Source organism: Dromiciops gliroides, chromosome 1 (assembly GCF_019393635.1).
Source record: "Dromiciops gliroides isolate mDroGli1 chromosome 1, mDroGli1.pri, whole genome shotgun sequence".
NCBI lineage: Eukaryota > Metazoa > Chordata > Mammalia > Microbiotheria > Microbiotheriidae > Dromiciops > Dromiciops gliroides.
The window spans coordinates 10,137,676-10,155,097 of NC_057861.1; the positions used below are offsets into that span (position 1 = coordinate 10,137,676).

Sequence of the window (17,422 nt, forward strand, 5' to 3'; positions counted from 1 at the left end):
TACAGCGCAGCAGATGGCAGAGATGGGAGTCGAACCTGGGTCCTTAAGAGGCCCACGGTCTATCCACTAAGCCACGCTGCCCTAAGTGGGGTGGGAGATTTACAAGTAGAGGCGCTCAGACGCCTGAGCTGAGCACTTGGGGCCACAAGGGGGCAGCCGAAAGGCCCAGCGCGCGCCGCTCCTCCCGTCTGCTTCTCTATGGTACTTGGATGGGCGTGGCTTAGGCGCTCTAGCCACCGGAAGCGGAAGGCTCGGCGGCTCGTTCCGTCTGTGGCGGTGGCGGCAGAGGCGGCGGTGCTGCCTTTTTCCCCGTGTTCGTCTCCGAACCTGTGGGCGTCGAGCTCCTGCTCCCATTTGCCCCACGGACGACCACGGAAGCCCCAGCGGCCTCCCCGAGCACCGGGCCGGCCCTCAGGTACGTACCTCCCGCGGGGTCGCCTCCGAGCCCCTCCTCCCCGGGGGGCCCTCGCGCTGAGCCCCCATCCCCCAACTGCCCCTTCCTCTCCCCGGGACCCCCAGCTCTTCCATCTCCCCGACTGTTCCTCTCCCCGGGACCCCCAGATTTCCAACTGAGTCTTTCCCTCCCCCAGGGTCGCCATCCCATAACTGATTCCCTCCCACGACCCCGACGCTTCCAACTGAGCCCCCCCCCCGGCACCCCCTCTCCTGACCCTGCCCACGTTTGCCCCCCCATTTCATTTCATCTAGGCCCCCTTGTCCATGCTACCCCCATTCTACCAACTGACTCCCCCTCGCCTCCACCACGTCCCCTCCCGGACCCCTTTATCCTCAAACCGAGTCTGTCCCCGTAGTCTTTGGCCCCCACCCCTCTCCTTTAGGTCATTTCCATCCTTTAGATTGAGACGGACCCCCCCCCACACACACACACTCCAGTTCTCACCCCCCCTTCTGAAACATGGCGATATCGCCCGCTGAGCCCCCTCCTCAGGCTCCTTCACCTCCCTCTCCTGCCGAGCCCCGGCCCCCGCCCCCAGACTCTCCTTCCCTGCAGCTGCTACCCCAAGCACCGTCCCCTCTTGGGCAGGTTCTGATGGCCGCCTCTGTTTGACATTCAAAGCCATTCCCTCACTTCGGAACCTTTCCAGGCGGATGGCTCGGCTGGTCCAGCCACGCTGGACTGTAGCTGTAGCTCTGCGAGACGATCAAACATTCATTCCATTAACCAAACATTGTGGGCCGTCTCCCATCTCCCCGCCTGCCCGGGTTGTTCCCTGTACTTTAAAAATGAACGAACGAACGAATGAATGAATAGCACGTATTAAACTTGGGGACGCGCTCCTTGCTCACGTGGGCTTCCTGCATGGAACCCCCAGGCTCCCAAGGGGGTGCAGCTCAAGCAGTGTCTCCTTGTGAGTGGGGCTGGTTTCAGTGTGTTCGTTTCTACTTCTGAACCTTGGCACAGGGCATCTTGTGGCAGGCACTTAGTACTTACTTGTGATCTGATTACCCAGGCTCTTAGCACTCTCCCATTCCACCCTGGAGGCTTTGCATTTACTTTGCACCCACTTCACATGCACCTACTGTCTCTCACAATCTAATTAACTTTGGGTAGGTGGCATTTCTTCAGCCTCAATTTCCTCCTGTGAAAAGGGGTTGGGGGTGGAGAGAACTAAGTGATCTACAGGGTGCCTTCCAGTTTTAAAACTGGTTCTGTGGGTCAGTGGATAAAGCACCAGCCCTGGATTCAGGAGGACCTGAGTTCAAATCCAGCCTCAGAAACTTGACACTTACTAGCTATGTGACCCTGGGCAAGTCACTTAACCCTCATTGTCCCACCAAAAAAAAAAATTGGTTCTGTGTTCTTTTGCTGTCCCGAACTGCGCTGTGTAGCCCTGGAGGGCAGGAAGTGGTAGGGAAGATATATTGGGTGAAGCTTTTATGAGAATCAGACAAAAGAGGGTTTAGTCTTTGTCCTCTCTGAGCCTGGAACAATGACTGAGGGACCGAGTCTTTTTTGTGACCTCTCCAGAGCACCTAACATAGCATTTGACACATAGGATTAGCTAGAGAGCAGGTGTGGACCTGGGAGCCTGGCTAGTGTAACCCTACCCCTTTATATATGAGGAGACTGAGACCTGGAGAGGTTAGACTCACACAGGCTCCAAATTCAGAGTTCCCTCTCCCCCACCATGACCAGAGCCCCTTCCTTCCCCACCTGAGCTTCTGCTCGCCCAGATCCATCTGCTTGACTGAGCCTCTCCTTGGGGTAGATGAAGACCTGAGCCCTAGGTGAGAAGCCCAAGATTCCCCAGGCCAGGGAGCATTTGTTCAGCGGGAGAAAGCAGGAGTAGGCTTTACTTTCAAGATGTTCACATGCTTTTGGAGAGACACCTCATGTAGACAAGCATAGACATGATCAGTAGAGGTGGAGAGAGTGGGCACGATTAAAAGTGACTCAAGGAGTGCTTCTCTTAAGAGATGGCACGGGAGGGGAGTCTCAAGGGAATCCAGGAATTTCAGCCAATGGAGGTGAGAAGATGAACCCTTTGAGGGCCCCCGGGGGTTATGACTAATGCAGAGCTATGAAGTGGAGATGCAAGGCCAGTGACTGGAGCCCTCCAGAGAGGGGTTAACATGAAATGCCTTTGGGAGGCCTTTGAATGCCAGACTGAGGCATTTGCATTTTGTCCTAGAGGCTGAAGGGCCCTAAAGTGCTTTAGGAAGATTGTTTTAACAGCTGTATGAAGGAGGATTGGATTAGAATCTGGACGCCAGATAGAAAGCTATCTGAAATAGTCCAGGTGAGAAGCGATATGGTCTGAACTAATAACAATCATAATAGCATTTTACATATGTGGCCTCATTCGTTAGTGGAGAAAAGGAGAGAGGAGAGGAGTTAACATAATTAGATTTGGCACCTGTTTAAATTTGGGGAGTAAGGGAAAGAGGAAAGAGGAGAGGTTGGCTGAGGTACTGACCAGAAGGCTGGTCATAGAAGACCTGACATACATCACCTTATTTGATCCTTACAGCAATCCTGGAAAGTTGTTGGCTATTATTAATCTCCATTTTACAGGTGAGGAAACTGAGGCTGCACAAGGTAAAGTGACATGCCCAGTGTCACACAGTAGTGAGTGTCTGAGGCAGGACTCCAGGTCCAGGACTCTAGTCACTCACTGCATCCCACAGAAGTGGCAGAGCCTGGGCTGACCGAAATCCTCTGACCCTAAACACAATGTTCTTAGCACTGTGTCACATCGCCCCATTGTGTCGCTCTGACTCTGTAGAGCCTTTCCCCAGAGGGCACATGCTTCTTGTCTCCTAGGCTCACCAGCTCCTTTTCCTCCTCACCCAGAATTGCATGGAAGTCTGGGAGAACAAGGCATGCTGTAACTGTTTTTCTAAAGCAGGTGTTCTTAAACCATTTGGGGATCTTGGACCCCTTTGGCAGTCCGGGGAAGCCCTCATCAAAAGAATGTTTTTAAATGCATAAAGAGCCCAGCGAGGTGGTGTGGGCCTGTCACCACTGCTACTGGGGGAAGCCACCAGGCTGGCGGATTGCTTGAGTTTGGGAGTTCTGAACCACAGTTGGGCTGATGTCCATAGAACTAAGTCCGGCACCAGGATAGTGAATTCCTGAGAGTGGGGGGGACCACCTGCCTAGGGAGGGGCAAACTGACCCAACTGGAAGCAGCAGGTGAAAGCTCTTTGGGATTAGGGTTGTGAATGACCACTGCATAGGGGGAATCAGTCTCTCCCCGCCCCCAAAATGCATAAAATAATTTGTAATTTTAATTTTGTAATTCTAAGGAATTACAAAAGAAACCAGTTATATTCAGATACAATGATCAAGGTCAAGAATTCCTGCTCCAGAGTATAGTCAGTCATTTACCAGGAGTACTTTTGGGATGCCAAGTGATGTAAAGGGGGTCCCAAGACTTTTTACCTTCTGGTATCCTGCCTAGGTGGGGGATTTGTGTGAGCTGTCTTTGTTTTTCCCATCTCGGATACAAAGAAACCCAGAACTCCCCTATTTAGTAGCTGCATAGTCTGGGCAGATCCCTTTCGTAATCTGGGTCAGAATAGCTATCTGTAAAATGAGGGGCTTTAGACCCTTCTAGCTCCAGCATTCTAGCATTCTGTAAAATTAATGATAGGGTTGAATTGGACGATCTTTAAGGTTCCTTCTCACTCTAATGGTCTCTGATTCCCTGATTCCATGAAGAAGTCAGCCATGTCCTCAGAGTCAAGCAAAAAGCGGAAACCCAAAGTGATCCGAAGTGATGGAGCCCCACCTGAGGGAAAGCGGAATCGGAGCGAGCTAGACTTGGTAAGAACCAGCACCCAGCCACCCCCGTAGACACTTGTGCTCTTGCCCCTGAGCCTTCCCCCTTTGGGATTGGCTGGCCAAGGTCTGTGTGTCACCTCTGGCCAAGGATCTCTTCCCAAGATGCTCTTTGAATAACCATATTCCAGGCTCATCGTCCTTGGACTGGGAAACCTACAGGGATGGCATAGCCTTGACTTCATTACTTGAGATAGCCTTTTAAAGGTGGCACACTGGCTAAAGGAAGCACACCAAGTTGTCCTTAGGGGAAATAAGGAGAAGACTAATTGACATGTCATTTGTTCTAACGGCGGTGTTCTTCCTTAGGATCACCTTGGGCCTAGGTGGTCATTTAAAATGCCTTGGTCTAAAATTCCCCTCCCCCTGACCTATTGTCTTCCCTTTAAAACATGTTTGATCGATGCCTTGGCTTGTGTCTTTACATCCCATTCTTTTACCTACACTGACCCCAAATGAACCAAATGATAAAGCAAATGACTGTGTCTGACAGTGCACAAAGGACAGTTCTTTCCTAGCAGCATCATTCCCCCCAGCCCCTGGCAAACAGTCTTTTCTCTGGGACCATCACTGGCTTTTCAGTTACTCTCGAGTTCACTTGGTTTTAGTGAGCTTTTCATTCATGTATTTGTCACCGTTTGGTGGTGTTCTTTTGGTTGTCTGTTCATTGGGTGTCCATTCACACTGATTTCTGCCTTGGAATTTCTCATATTGTCATTTCTTATTGCACAGTAATTTTTTTTTTTAAAGCATAAGCCCTGGTAGCTGTACCAAATCTGCAGCTTTACTATAAAGCGGCAGTCATCAAAACTATCTGGCACTGGCTAAGACATAGAGTGGAGGATCAATGGAATAGGTTAGGCACAGGAGACACAGTAGTAAATGACTTTAGTAAGTCATTTACTACTGTAAATGGCAGCTTCTGGGATAGGAACTCAGTATTTGACAGAAACTGCTAGGAGAACTGGAAGATAGTATGGTAGAAACTAGGCATAGACCAACATCTTAAACCTTATACTAAAATAAGGTCAAAACGGGTACATGATTTTGACATAAAAGGGGATGCCATAGGTAAATTAGGAGAGGAAAGAATAGTTTACCTGTCAGATCTTTGGAAAGGAGAACAGTTTATGACCAAACAAGAGATAGAGAATAGTATGAAATGCAAAATGGATGATTTTAATTACATTAAATTAAAAAGGTTTTGTACAATCAGAAGCAGTGCATCCAAAATTAGGAGACAGAAAGCTGAGAAACAATTTTTATAGCCAGTATTTCTGATAAAGACCTCATTTCTAAAATATATAGGGAACTAAATCAAATTTATAAGAAACCAAGTCATTCCCCAATTGAGAAATGGTCAAAGGATATGAACAGGCAGTTTTCTGATGAAGAAATCAAAATTATCTATTGCCATATGAAAAAATGCTCTAAATCACTATTGATTAGAGAAATACAAATTAAAACAACCTGACACCTATCAGATTAGCTAATATGACAAAAAAGGAAAATAATAAATGTTGGAGAAACTGTAGAAAAATTGGAACACTAGTGTGTTGTGGTGGAGCTGTGAACTGATCCAACCATTCTGGAGAGCAATTTGAAATTATGCCCAAAGAGCTATAAAGCTGTATATACCCTTTGACCCAGCAATACCACTATTAGGACTTTTTCCCAGAGAGATCATAAAAAAGGGAAAAGGACCCACATGTATAAAAATATTTATAGCTGCTCTTTTTGTGGGGGCAAGGAATTGGAAATCGAGGGTTTGCCTATCAATTGGGGAATGGCTGAACAAGTTGTGGTATGTAAATGTAATGGAATATTATTGTGCTGTAAGAAATGATGAGCAGGCAGATTTCAGAGAAACCTGGAAGGACTTACATGAACTGATGCTGAGTGAGATGAGCAGAACCAGGAGAACATTGTCCACAGTATCAGCAACACGGTGTGATGATCAGCTGTGACAGACTTGGTTCTTCTCAGCAAGACGGTTCCAAAGGACTCGTGATGGAAAATGCTCTCCACATCCAGAAAAAAAAAGAAAGAACTGTGGAATCTGGATGCAGACTGAACCAAACTATTTCTGTTGTTTTGTTGTTGTTGTTTTTCTTTTTTGAGGTTTTTCCTTTTTGCTCTGATTCTTCTCTCATAACGTGACTAATGTAGAAATAGGTTTAATGTGATTTACATCTATAACCTATATCAGATGACTTACTATCTTGGGGAGGGGGGAGGGAGAAAAATTTGAAACTAGAAATCTTATAAAAACAAATGTTGAAAACTATCTCTACATGTAACTGGAAAATAATAAAATACTTTTATGGGGGGGGAAGCACAAGCCCTGGATTTCTCTGCTGTTCCCCCAACCATTGGGCACCCCCCCACTTTTTTTCCAGTTCTTTGGTGCCACAAAGCATGCTGCGATAGACTTGGTACCATTGAATCTGGAAGGGACTTCCGAGACCCTCTGGTTTAACTCTCCTCCTTTGCAGATGAGGAAACAGGCTTAGGGAGGTAAGGGGACTTGCCTAAGGTGGCACATCAGCCCTTAGGTCTGAGCTGGGAGGAACCTAAAAGGCCTCCCGGCTGCTTCATTCCACAGAGCACAAAGTGGGCCCGGGGAGGCAAAGGGATTGGCTCATGTCCTATGGGTAGTTAAGTAAGGAAGTGGGATTTGAACCCAGGGCCTCTGCCTCCAGAGCTGGTGTTCTTCTCTTTGTACTGCACTGCCTCCCTCGTGTATTGGATCTCTGGCACATCTGTTTTCTGATCTGTAAACAGATTTGAAAACTCCAAAGACCCTCCCTCAGTGCAGTCACACCATAAAATAGAGCATCCCGGCCTGCTGTCTGGAGATAAATGAGAAAGACGTTCCTTGCTCAGCACAAAAGGGGGGGGAAAAGGGGGCAGCTAGGTGGCGCAGTGGATAGAGCACCGGCCCTGGATTCAGGAGGACCTGAGTTCAAATCCGGCCTCAGACACTTAACACGTACTAGCTGTGTGACCCTGGGCAAGTCACTTAACCCCAATTGCCCTGCCGAAAAAAGGGGGTGGGGCGGAAACTAGTGGGAAAGATAGGAAAGATTTCCCCCCTCAAACATCAGTTCTGTTTTTCTCACATCCCAGTTGAGTACTTGGCCACTCTTCTGGTGACCCCGACAACTGGAAGCCTGATTGTGCAGTGTAGCTTACTGGTCAGACCTTTCCAAGGCACCCGATGAAAGCACACTCCTCTCTACCTTACTTGTGTAGCTAAAGTAGTGTCGGCCTCTATGCCCAAGACATGAAGGGCCCCTCTCTCTGTTCACCCGCAGGACATGAAGTACTACAGCGAGGAGACTGAGGTGGACATTCGAGACCCCAACAAGGACTATGACCTCTACAGGTTCACCTGCCATGAACTCCAGCGACTCATGGCTGAAATTCAAGAGCTCAAGAGCAGAGGCAGCCGAGACAGTGTAAGTAAGGAGCCAGGGCTAGCTCTGCTGCCCCTCTCCACTCACTCTCCAGGGCCCAAGGGCCTCCCACCTTCTTTCCGGGATGAGGAACCTTGTACAAATTTCCCAGCCCCCTCACCTGATTATCCCTATTCTTTTATTATCTACTGATGGAGACAATAGATGTCTGGATGTACCACGACTTCTTACCACAATCCCTGGTTCACAAGGCTCTTCTTTCTGTTCTAAATCTATGTATTTTCTTATAGTATGCAGTTTTTTTCTCCTGTTGGTATCCAATTAATATTTTCTCCGATTGAGGAAGGGGGAAAAAATGTCAGCACCTGAGCAAATATTTAAAGGCCAAAAGTTGCCCTTTTGTGTGAAGCACTGGGTTGGCACTAGGGCACAAAGATAAAACCCAAACATCTCTGCCCTGGTGGTACCCCATTGGACTAGGGAGATGTGCTGTGTACACAGATAAGTAAATGTCAAGTAAGGACCAGGTAATTTCCAGGCTAGGGAAGGGGACATTAGAAGCTAGAGGCTTTGGGAAAGGCCTTATGGAAGAGGCTGTACTTGGGCTGGGCTTTGAAGTGAGCCAGGGGTTGTGAGAAGCCCAGGTAAGGAAGGGAATATGGTCCAAGCATGTGGGCAGTCTGCAAAAAAGCCTGGAGCCAGGTGACGAGTCATGAGGAAGGTTAGTTGGGCACCTCTTTGTCTGGAACCTTGTATGTGTGAAGCAGAGCAATAGGAAATCAACCCAGAAAGCTAAGCTGAGACCAGAGGCCAACGGCTTGGTCCTGGAGGCAACAGTTGGAGCTGTTAGCTTTTTGAGCAGAGGAGAGGAGTGGTGTAGGCGCCCCTGCCTTCAGCAACGTCACTTTGGCAGCTGTGCAAGGGTGGGCCTGCATGCAGTAAATAGCCCAGCCAGGTGTCAAGACCTGAATGAGGGCGGTGGCAATGGAAGGGGGAAGAGGTTGTGTGAGATGTAGAACTGACTAGACTTGAAGACCCAGTGGAGTCACTGTAGGGTAAGAACCTCACCGTGGGGAATTTTCTCATACCATTCTCCCTATTGCTTTATCAGTAATAGGGATGTTAAGAAGGGGTGGATTTTGGAGAAAAGATGCTGAGTCTGTTCTGAACATGTAGTGTAGGAAAGGCTGATGGGACAGCCCACTGGGAAAGTTTTGATGTATTGATTGCTATAGCTAGATAAAAGTTCTATCTGGAAGTCATCTGAATTGGGATAATAATTGAAAACATGGGAACTGATGAGATCACTGAGAAAGAGCATAGAGATAAGGAATAAGAGGGCCAGGTCGGAGGCTTGGGGAAGACTCACAGTTAGATGATGAAATGACAAGAGACTGAGGAGGAGCAGTCATGAGTGGAGAAGCAAAGAGAGCGGTGTCACAAAAACCCAAGGAGGAGAGAAAGTATTTAGGAAAAGAGGGACATGGGACACGGACATGGTGGGGGGTTCCAGAGGGATGAGACCTGAGAAAGAGTGACTCCTCCCAGGACTTTGACAGCACATGGGAGATGAAATCTTGGAAGATACAGTCAAACGAAGGTTTCTTGGGATGGTGCAGACCTGAGTAGGAATTGGATGGAGGATTTAGATAGAAGAAATTAAAGGTGACCGAGTTGGGGAGAGTGATGAATGAGGCAAGCGTGAGGAAATCAAGAGTGAGTAGCAGAGAAATTAGTTTCATGGAGAAGAGCCGCCACTTCCTTGGACAGAAGTCAGAACAGGGGTTTGAGGCGGATCTTAGGAAAGGAGAGGAATGTCCAGAACAGACTCAGCATCTTTTCTCCAAAATCCAGCCCCTTCTTAACATCCCTGTTACTGATAAAGCAATAGGGAGAATGGTGTGTGTACTGGTAGTCGGACCATCATAGTCTGGCCAGGATGAGTCCAGTAGATGGACAAGGAGGTGGGGGGGCAAGCAGTACCCCCTCCTGCCAGGTACCAGTTGAATGGTGCTTCTACCTTACAAGGGACTCTGCTGATGGAGGCAGATGTTAGCGTACAGCTTCCTTTTTATGCACCCGGTTGGCAGGGAGCAGAGTATCTTGTCCACTCCCTTCCTTTCACAGATGAGGAGGTTAAGATGAAGTGATTTACTCCTGGTCACTTAGGTGTTAAGTATCAGAACTGGCATTGAAACTCAGGTGTTCTTTCTATTGCTCCCCAGTGCCTCCAGGTCTGCTGGATTAAATTGAGCTGAATGCAGGGCACCAGCTAATTAATGAGTTCATTGATTTGTTTTTATTTTGTAAACATTTACAGATTAACCCCACCCTGTCAGAGGTTTCTTGTGACAAGTAAAACAGTTTAGTAAGACTTAGAATACAATGACTTCATTTGAAAATGCATGCAGCATTCCACATCTGTAGCACCCGCACATGTGTACCTGTTTTTAAAAAAACTAACATATATTTTTTCTCCAGTCCCCTCGTTTTATAGATGAGAAACGGGGGTTACTTGACCTAGACAAGGTCACACCAGGGGTAAGCTAAATAAAGTTCAGTAAATGGGCATTTGAACCTCAGTTCTCTGAACTCCAGTCCTTCGTTCTTCTACTATTGAGAAGATGCCCTTCAGTCCCAATTAATGTCATTAAAAAGATGCTGTACCCCCCCATCAGTTAAGAACACTTCTTTGAGTTGCAGAGTCAGTTAATCGATCATGTATAAAACATGAACAATTCTACTGATCTCTGTTAATTCACTGGGCTCGTTCCCACCCCCTTTGCTGCTTTGGGTCATAGGTAGAAGGGTCTGGCTCCTCAAAGCTTAAGATGGAAGCAGTTGCTGGGATGCTTTTTCTTCAGGAACCTTCCAGGCCCAAACGTACGTCTAAATCTTTTAACCAGTCCAAGTCCATTTCCTCATCTGATTTCATCCAGTGGCCCGGGCACTTATACTTTTGGTTGGTTGATTCAATAGAGGTGTCTACAGATTGTTCACATCCCAACTGATTAGTTCATAAATTACATCCCCAAATGGCCAGGGATGAAGCTCCCTCAGCCCCTGCCCATGGGTTGTTGGTAGCTTTGTGTTTGGCCCTTGGTCAGGCGGCCCCAGGCTTATGCCTGAAGTCCTCTAGTTTTTATTCCTTCTTTTGGTAGTTTTAGTTGCCAGAACAGACCCAGAGCCCCTTGGTTACTTAGCTGTGGGGAGCACTCACCTGTATTAATGAAATTTAATCTGGTAATATCAGATGAGCAACTTGGACTCTGGAGTCCTAGAAGCTGCAAGTTCCTTGACTACTAGATGTTGGTACACTAGGATGCCACTGGGACCTGCCTGTTTCCTGACACTCGTAGCTCACCATGATTTAGGGTCTGAGCCCACAGCTGGAGAGCCATTGTTTTAATTTAAGTGGTTATTGCTATTCTTGGTATGATACAAGTGAAGAGAGTGCTTTTATAGTTTATATTCCCATGTAATCACAGTGATTATTTAGCATCTTGCTCAAAAATGAATGATGAGATTTCCAAACCCAGGACCCAACAAATACACAAGTAGTGTTCTGGATTTTAAATCTTTCCTGGTCCTTCTAATGAGTCTTAATGAGAAATTTCATTTCCTTAGTTCCCTTTTGGTTAGTCCTGGTTTTCTTCCAAGTTGTCTTTTGTTCTTCCTTGGAATGGGCCACACGCCTGTGATGGATTCTGCAAAGGGCTGGGCCCACAGGCAACACCCACCTTTTCCCACATCCATTTCTGCCCAGGCTTCTGAAATTGAAGAGAGGAGGATCCAGAGTTGTGTTCACTTCATGACCCTGAAGAAGCTGAACCGGCTGGCTCACATCAGACTGAAGAAGGGGCGCGATCAGACTCATGAGGTAGGGCTGGACGGGGAGTCCACCTGTTGTTGCTCCGCCCCCATCTCTCCTTTCCATCCTTGCCAGTGATTCAGTCTCACCTCCTCCCTACAGGCTAAGCAGAAGGTGGATGCTTATCACCTGCAACTCCAGAACCTGCTCTATGAGGTGATGCACCTGCAGAAAGAGATCACCAAATGCCTTGAGTTTAAGTGAGTATTGGGGGCAGGGCAGCGCATGGGGCAGCGGCTGGGGAGTGCAGTGGACTGGGAAAGACCCCACACAGAAATCTCACAGCTGGGAAAGGAAAGGCCTTGGGAGCTGAGTCTTTTATTGGGTTGTGTCAGCTGACAACTTGGAGCTGGGAAAACAAACAGAAAAAAATGACAACCAACCAAACTGGGATAATCCTAGCAGGTTCCACCTGGATGTACAGCAATGACTCCCTTCGAAGTCACACTGTCCCTTTCTGTTACTCCCTGTTGACTTTTTTCTCCCAGATTCCCACCATTCATGTGTTAATTGCTTACACTTTTGAGAATTGACCTGATTTTTTACAGTTGTAGCACCACCTCCATCATGCTCAGGACAGCAGTTGTCCTGTGTCCTCTTTGCAAGGCTGGATGGACTTAGGAACATCCACATTCTTCATAAGGCGCATAGTCTCTTATCTCCTTCCTTTTCTGCTTGCCCCCCTCCAGATTCAGAACATATGTTAATGCAACCTAAATGAGCATGCCCTTTTGGGGATGTCAGTCTAGTAATTACATTTGTGTTCAGCATGGAACCATGAGCTGCTCCTAAGCCAGGCCACCTCCACTCGAGATCTCTGCAGTTTTTAAAAATTTAAATGAAAGAATGTCCTTTTCTCCCTGCTAGATTTCATCTTCCTGAACTTGGTGTTCCTGCCTACTGAGTTGATCTTGTCACTCACTGAATTAGCTAATAGTCCTTCCAGCTCCCTGTCATCTGAACATTAAGTAAATGTTCTTTCTGGGTCCTTATTTACAGAATTATAGAATTTCAGAGGAGGAGGGGATCCCTAACCCAAACCCATGCTCCAAAATAAAATCCTTGACAACATTCCTGACTCCAGTGAAAAGGGGGGGGGGGTGGAGGAAAATGAGCCCTGGAGTCAGGAGGACCTGAGTTCAAATATGATCTCAGACACTTAACACTTATTAGCTGTGTGACCCTGGGGAAGTCACTTAACTCCAATTGCCTCACCAAAAAAAAAAAAAAGCCTCTGTGGCCTTTTCTTTCTTTTGGAGTAGCTCTCAGTGTTCTATAGGGAAAGGAGTCTTTGGACCAAGCCTGAATCCTCCTCTTTGCCCTTTCTGCCTGCTGCTCCTGCTTTGGCCCTCTGGACCAAGCAGCCCAAGGCTTCTTCCTCTCACAGCTCTTCCACCACTTCAGTGTCAAGTCCTGAGGCTTTCTTTAGCTAGACAGCCATCTTCAGCTCCGTCAGCTAGTCCTCCTGCAGCCTGAAATCAATCCTGGTTTCTCTTCTCTGGGAGCTCTCCAGCTGATCAGTGTCCCTTCCAAAATGGTGACGCGATCAGTGTCCCTTCCAAAATGGTGACACGATGTTCCTGATAAGGTCTCACCTGGCTGGAGGACAGCAGAACTCTTGTTTCCCTCATCTTGGACACTTTACCTCTTGAATTCAGTCTGTGATTGAGTTAGGTGTCTTGACTGCCAGATCACTCTGAGGGCAGGGGTGGGGAACAGAAGGGAAGAGACTATGTAGCATCTGCCCTGTGCCAGTCACTGTGGAAGTGCCTTTTTTTTTTTTTTTTTTTTGCTTGGGGCAGTGAGGGTTAAGTGACTTGCCCAGAGTCACACAGCTATTAAATGTCAAATGTCTGAGGCCAGATTTGAACTCAGACCCTCCTGAATCCAGGGCCTGTGCTTTATCCACTGCCCTGGTAAGTACTTTTTTGACAGAGATTTGCTTACAAAGGTAGAAGTTATTATCCCCACTTTGCAGTTGAGGAAACTGAGGTAGCAGAGGTGAAGTGATTTGCCCAAGGTCACAGTGCAAGTGAGCATCCGAGGCCTGATTTGAACTTGGGTCTTCTTGACTCCTGGCCCAGCATTCTTTGTGATACCAGCTACCTCACATTAGGGACTATTAAGCTTGCTGTTAAATAAAATCCTCTCAGATGTTTTTCAGACAAGTTTCTAACCTAGAGCAGCTCCTTATCTTGAAGTCAATTTTATTTTTTTAAACCCACACGTAAGGGTTTACATTTATGCTTATTACATGTTGTCTTTGATTGGGCCCGGTGTTCTAACCTGTTAGGATTTGGGTGGGATCCCAAGATGATTATGCAGTGCTGGTTATAACGATGTTCTGTGTCCTCCCCAACTTGAAGTATCTTTCTTATGCCTTTATCCACACCATTGATAAAAATGGTGGAATGAATGGGACCAGTTTCGGGTGTTCCTCTGGAGGCCTCTGCCTATGTTGCTATGAGAGCCTCCATTGATTTCTCTGGTTCAGCCATTCAGCTGCATCTGAATCTGTGCAGTTGTGACATCCCTTCATCCCTGTCTCTGGCTTTTCCACAAAAATAGTACAAGAGATTGTGTCAGAGGCTTGACCAAAATCTGGGTTATCTCTGTTCTTATCATTTTATTTATCTGCCAACTTTGCAGTCCTCTCAAGAAGAAAGTGAGGTTAGTCTGGCATGAGCTGTTGAAGCCATGCTAGCTCCTTGTGATCTCACTTCCTGTTCTTGATTCTCCTCAATTATTACTTTACCAGGAATTTGCCAGGGATCAAAGCCAAACCCAGTACCCTCTGTTCTTGAGATCCCATTCTTTTCTCTTTTCTTAAGAACTGGGTCGGTCCCCCCTTAGTCCTGTGTACTTGGCTCATGCTTTGAGATCTATCAGATTAGCACCCAAACTGGGTCGGCAATCCCCTTTGCCAGTGGTTTTCTGTATCTGATACTGTTTGTAGGTTCATCAGGTTAGGGCTGGCAAGAACTTCCGAGGCAGTCTGGTCTAGCCCCACCCCTCCGTTTTATAGATGAGGAAACCAGAGTTTAGAGACTACCTCCCAGGCAGCAAAGAGCCATCAGCATTGAACCATAGACCCCTCCAAAGCCAACCACCATCCCTCAGCCCCACAGTTCTGGGCTGTGTGACTTGAGGGGGCAGGGCGGTGAGGAGCTCTCTTACTATCTAACTGGTCTTGTTTCAGCCTCCTTTTTACCAGCTCTGCTTCTTTCCTGTAAAGGTCCTCCTCTTGGGCAGAGGAAAGAGAAGCAAATGAAAATCGACAGCTTTCATCTTTCTGTTTTCATCGGTTATCCTCCCAGTCACCTTGATCTGTGGTCCTAGCCTTTTTTGATCCCTTTTCCCACAGTAAAACCAAAAAAAAAAAAGTTGTTTTTAAGCTTGCTTATCTTTCATCGCCTGCCTTAGCTCATGCTGAGCTTTAGTATCATGGACAGTTTTCTGACTGTACCACACTTTTGTATTCATCCTCAGTTACTTGCCCTTGCTTCCATTTCTGTACCTGACTTTTAAAATCCAGGGTGAATCTAAGTTGGTCTTTCAGACAAGCCTCCTTTTTCCGCTTGATCAGATTCACTTTCGTTTATTTTCAGAATATTCGAGGGGGGAGGGGCAGCTAGGTGGCGCAGTGGATAAAGCACCAGCCTTGGATTCAGGAGGACCTGAGTTCAAATTTGGCCTCAGACACTTGACACTTAATAGCTGTGTGACCCTGGGCAAGTCACTTAGCCCTCATTGCCCCACCAAAGAAAACCAAAATATTTATATTCTTCTGGGTAGTTTTCCATCCCTTCAGGTCAATTTTCCCTGTAAGTTAAGGTAACAAGCATTTATTAATCACCTATGTGTCAGGCACTGTGCCAGGCCTTGGAAGAATTTAGGCCCAGGAATCCTGTTTATCCTTCTTCTGAACACTATGATGATTCCTGTCCCATAGTATGGAGTGCGTGTCAGACTATTCCTGGTTTTATTATAACCTGAAAAAGAGGTCATTCTTCCTTCTCCCTTCCCCCACTGTAACTGTCATTTCCACTGCAGTAACAAATTCCTCCTTATTGGTGTCAATCAGATGTGGAATAGAATTACCCCTTGGTTTGTTCTTCTGCTTTTGGAAAGATGAGAAGATTGGATGCTCTGCTTTTGGCCCCAAGAGCACTCGGGCATCGTGAGAGTGGCCTGTCCTTGTTGTCTCATGCCTGACAGATGAGTGGCTTGTGGGCTGATGGTATGGTCCCCACAGCCCTCTCCATCATTTCCCAACTTTGCTGGGCATGTTGTCGTCATCGCCTTCTCTTTAATGATATTTGGTTTTTTCCCAATGGCACGTAAAGACAATTTTTTAACAGTTTTACCAAGTTCCCTCCTTCACCTCCCCTCTCCCTAAGATAGTGAGCAGTTAAATAGTGGTTCTGTATGCGCAGTCATATAAAGCACTTCCATATTAGTCATGCTGTGTGAGAAGATAAAGACCCTCCCCACTCCCCCCAGAAAGGTGGCTATGAAGAATACTGTGCTTCGCTCTGCATTCAGACCCCCACGAGTTCTTTTTCTGGAGGTGGTTAGCATTTTTCATCATAAGCCCTTTAGAATTGTCTTGGATCATTGTATTGCTGGTAATAGCTAAGTCATTCCCAGTTGTTCATCATAGAGTATTACTGTTACTTTGTACAATGTTCTTCTGGTTCTGCTCACTTCACTTAGCATCTGTCTGTATAAGTCTTCCCAGGTTTTTCTGAGAGTTTCCTGCTTGTTGTTTCTTCTAACACAGTAGTATTCCATCACAAGCATATACCACAACTTGTTTAGCTGTTTCCCAATTGATGGACATGCCTTCAATTTAAAATTCTTTGCCATCACAAAAAGAATAGCTATAAATATTTTTGTACAAAGACCTAGCAGTGGTATTGTTGGATCAAAGGGTATGCCCAGTGTTCTAGCCCTTTGGGCCTAGTTCCAAACTGCTCTCCAGAATGGTTGGATGAGTTTCAGTATATCTTTTTTTTTTAGTCAGGCAATTGGGGTTAAGTGACTTGCCCAGGGTCACACAGCTAGTAAGTGTTAAGTGTCTGAGGCCGGATTTGAACTCAGGTACTCCTGACTCCAGGCCCAGTGCTCTATCCACTGTGCCACCTAGCTGCCCCTCAGTATATCTTTTTAATAAGCTAATCCCAACCAGTACTAGATTCCATCTCCCCACCAAACCTCTGGGATAATTCTAAGTTCTCATTTGCTTCCTTGAATTTGACTCTTGAGTTCATCTCTCTGCACAGTTGGCCCAAGCTCTCTGAGGTCCCCATTTCTTTTGGGGCATCTGCGTCCTGTGACGGCCACCCTGAGTGCATCATGCCTGCTCTTTGTCAGGGTTTGTGGAGTTTTCTCCCCCCTCCTGTTTTGGTTTAGTTTGGATTAGATTTATGAGACCAAAGGCACATATATTCTAACTGCCTTTGTACCTTCCTCCATCCCTGTTAGGAGCCTGGAATAAAAATCTCAATCTCGGATACCATCTTAATTCCCTATTCATTTCTTAAATGATTTTTCTCTTAGGCATTCTGCCTTTTTTCAGTGGGCAGCAGGGAAAACATCGTCTATACCTCTATGAGCTTCAGGTTCTTCCCTCACTAACTAATCTTTGGTAAAGTACTTGCAAGATTCCTTCCGGTGGTGTAATTTGTACTAATGTGAGTCACCAGAAACAGAGACACTCATCTGGTTAGTAAGGCTTGGAGACACGGGCCTATCTTGTATTCATTCCTTCTGGAAAGACAACAGGCCTCTGTTGTCTCCAGATAATGACCACCATTTCTTTTC

General features: G+C 46.8%; 1 protein-coding gene across 5 annotated transcripts in view; it reads left to right on the forward strand.

The window, feature by feature from the left end:
• The first annotated feature begins 259 nt into the window (after positions 1–259).
• The window catches only part of THOC5 (THO complex 5), a 31,495-nt gene continuing 14,332 nt past the window's right edge, over positions 260–17,422 (forward strand). For all 5 annotated transcript variants that reach the window (XM_043978324.1, XM_043978325.1, XM_043978327.1 and 2 more), the window contains exons 1-5: positions 260–415; positions 4,187–4,291; positions 7,624–7,767; positions 11,492–11,605; positions 11,699–11,796. In XM_043978324.1, the coding sequence (XP_043834259.1) occupies positions 4,196–4,291; positions 7,624–7,767; positions 11,492–11,605; positions 11,699–11,796 (452 nt within the window). In that variant the 5' untranslated portion in view covers positions 260–415; positions 4,187–4,195. The remainder of the gene's footprint in view (positions 416–4,186; positions 4,292–7,623; positions 7,768–11,491; positions 11,606–11,698; positions 11,797–17,422) is intronic.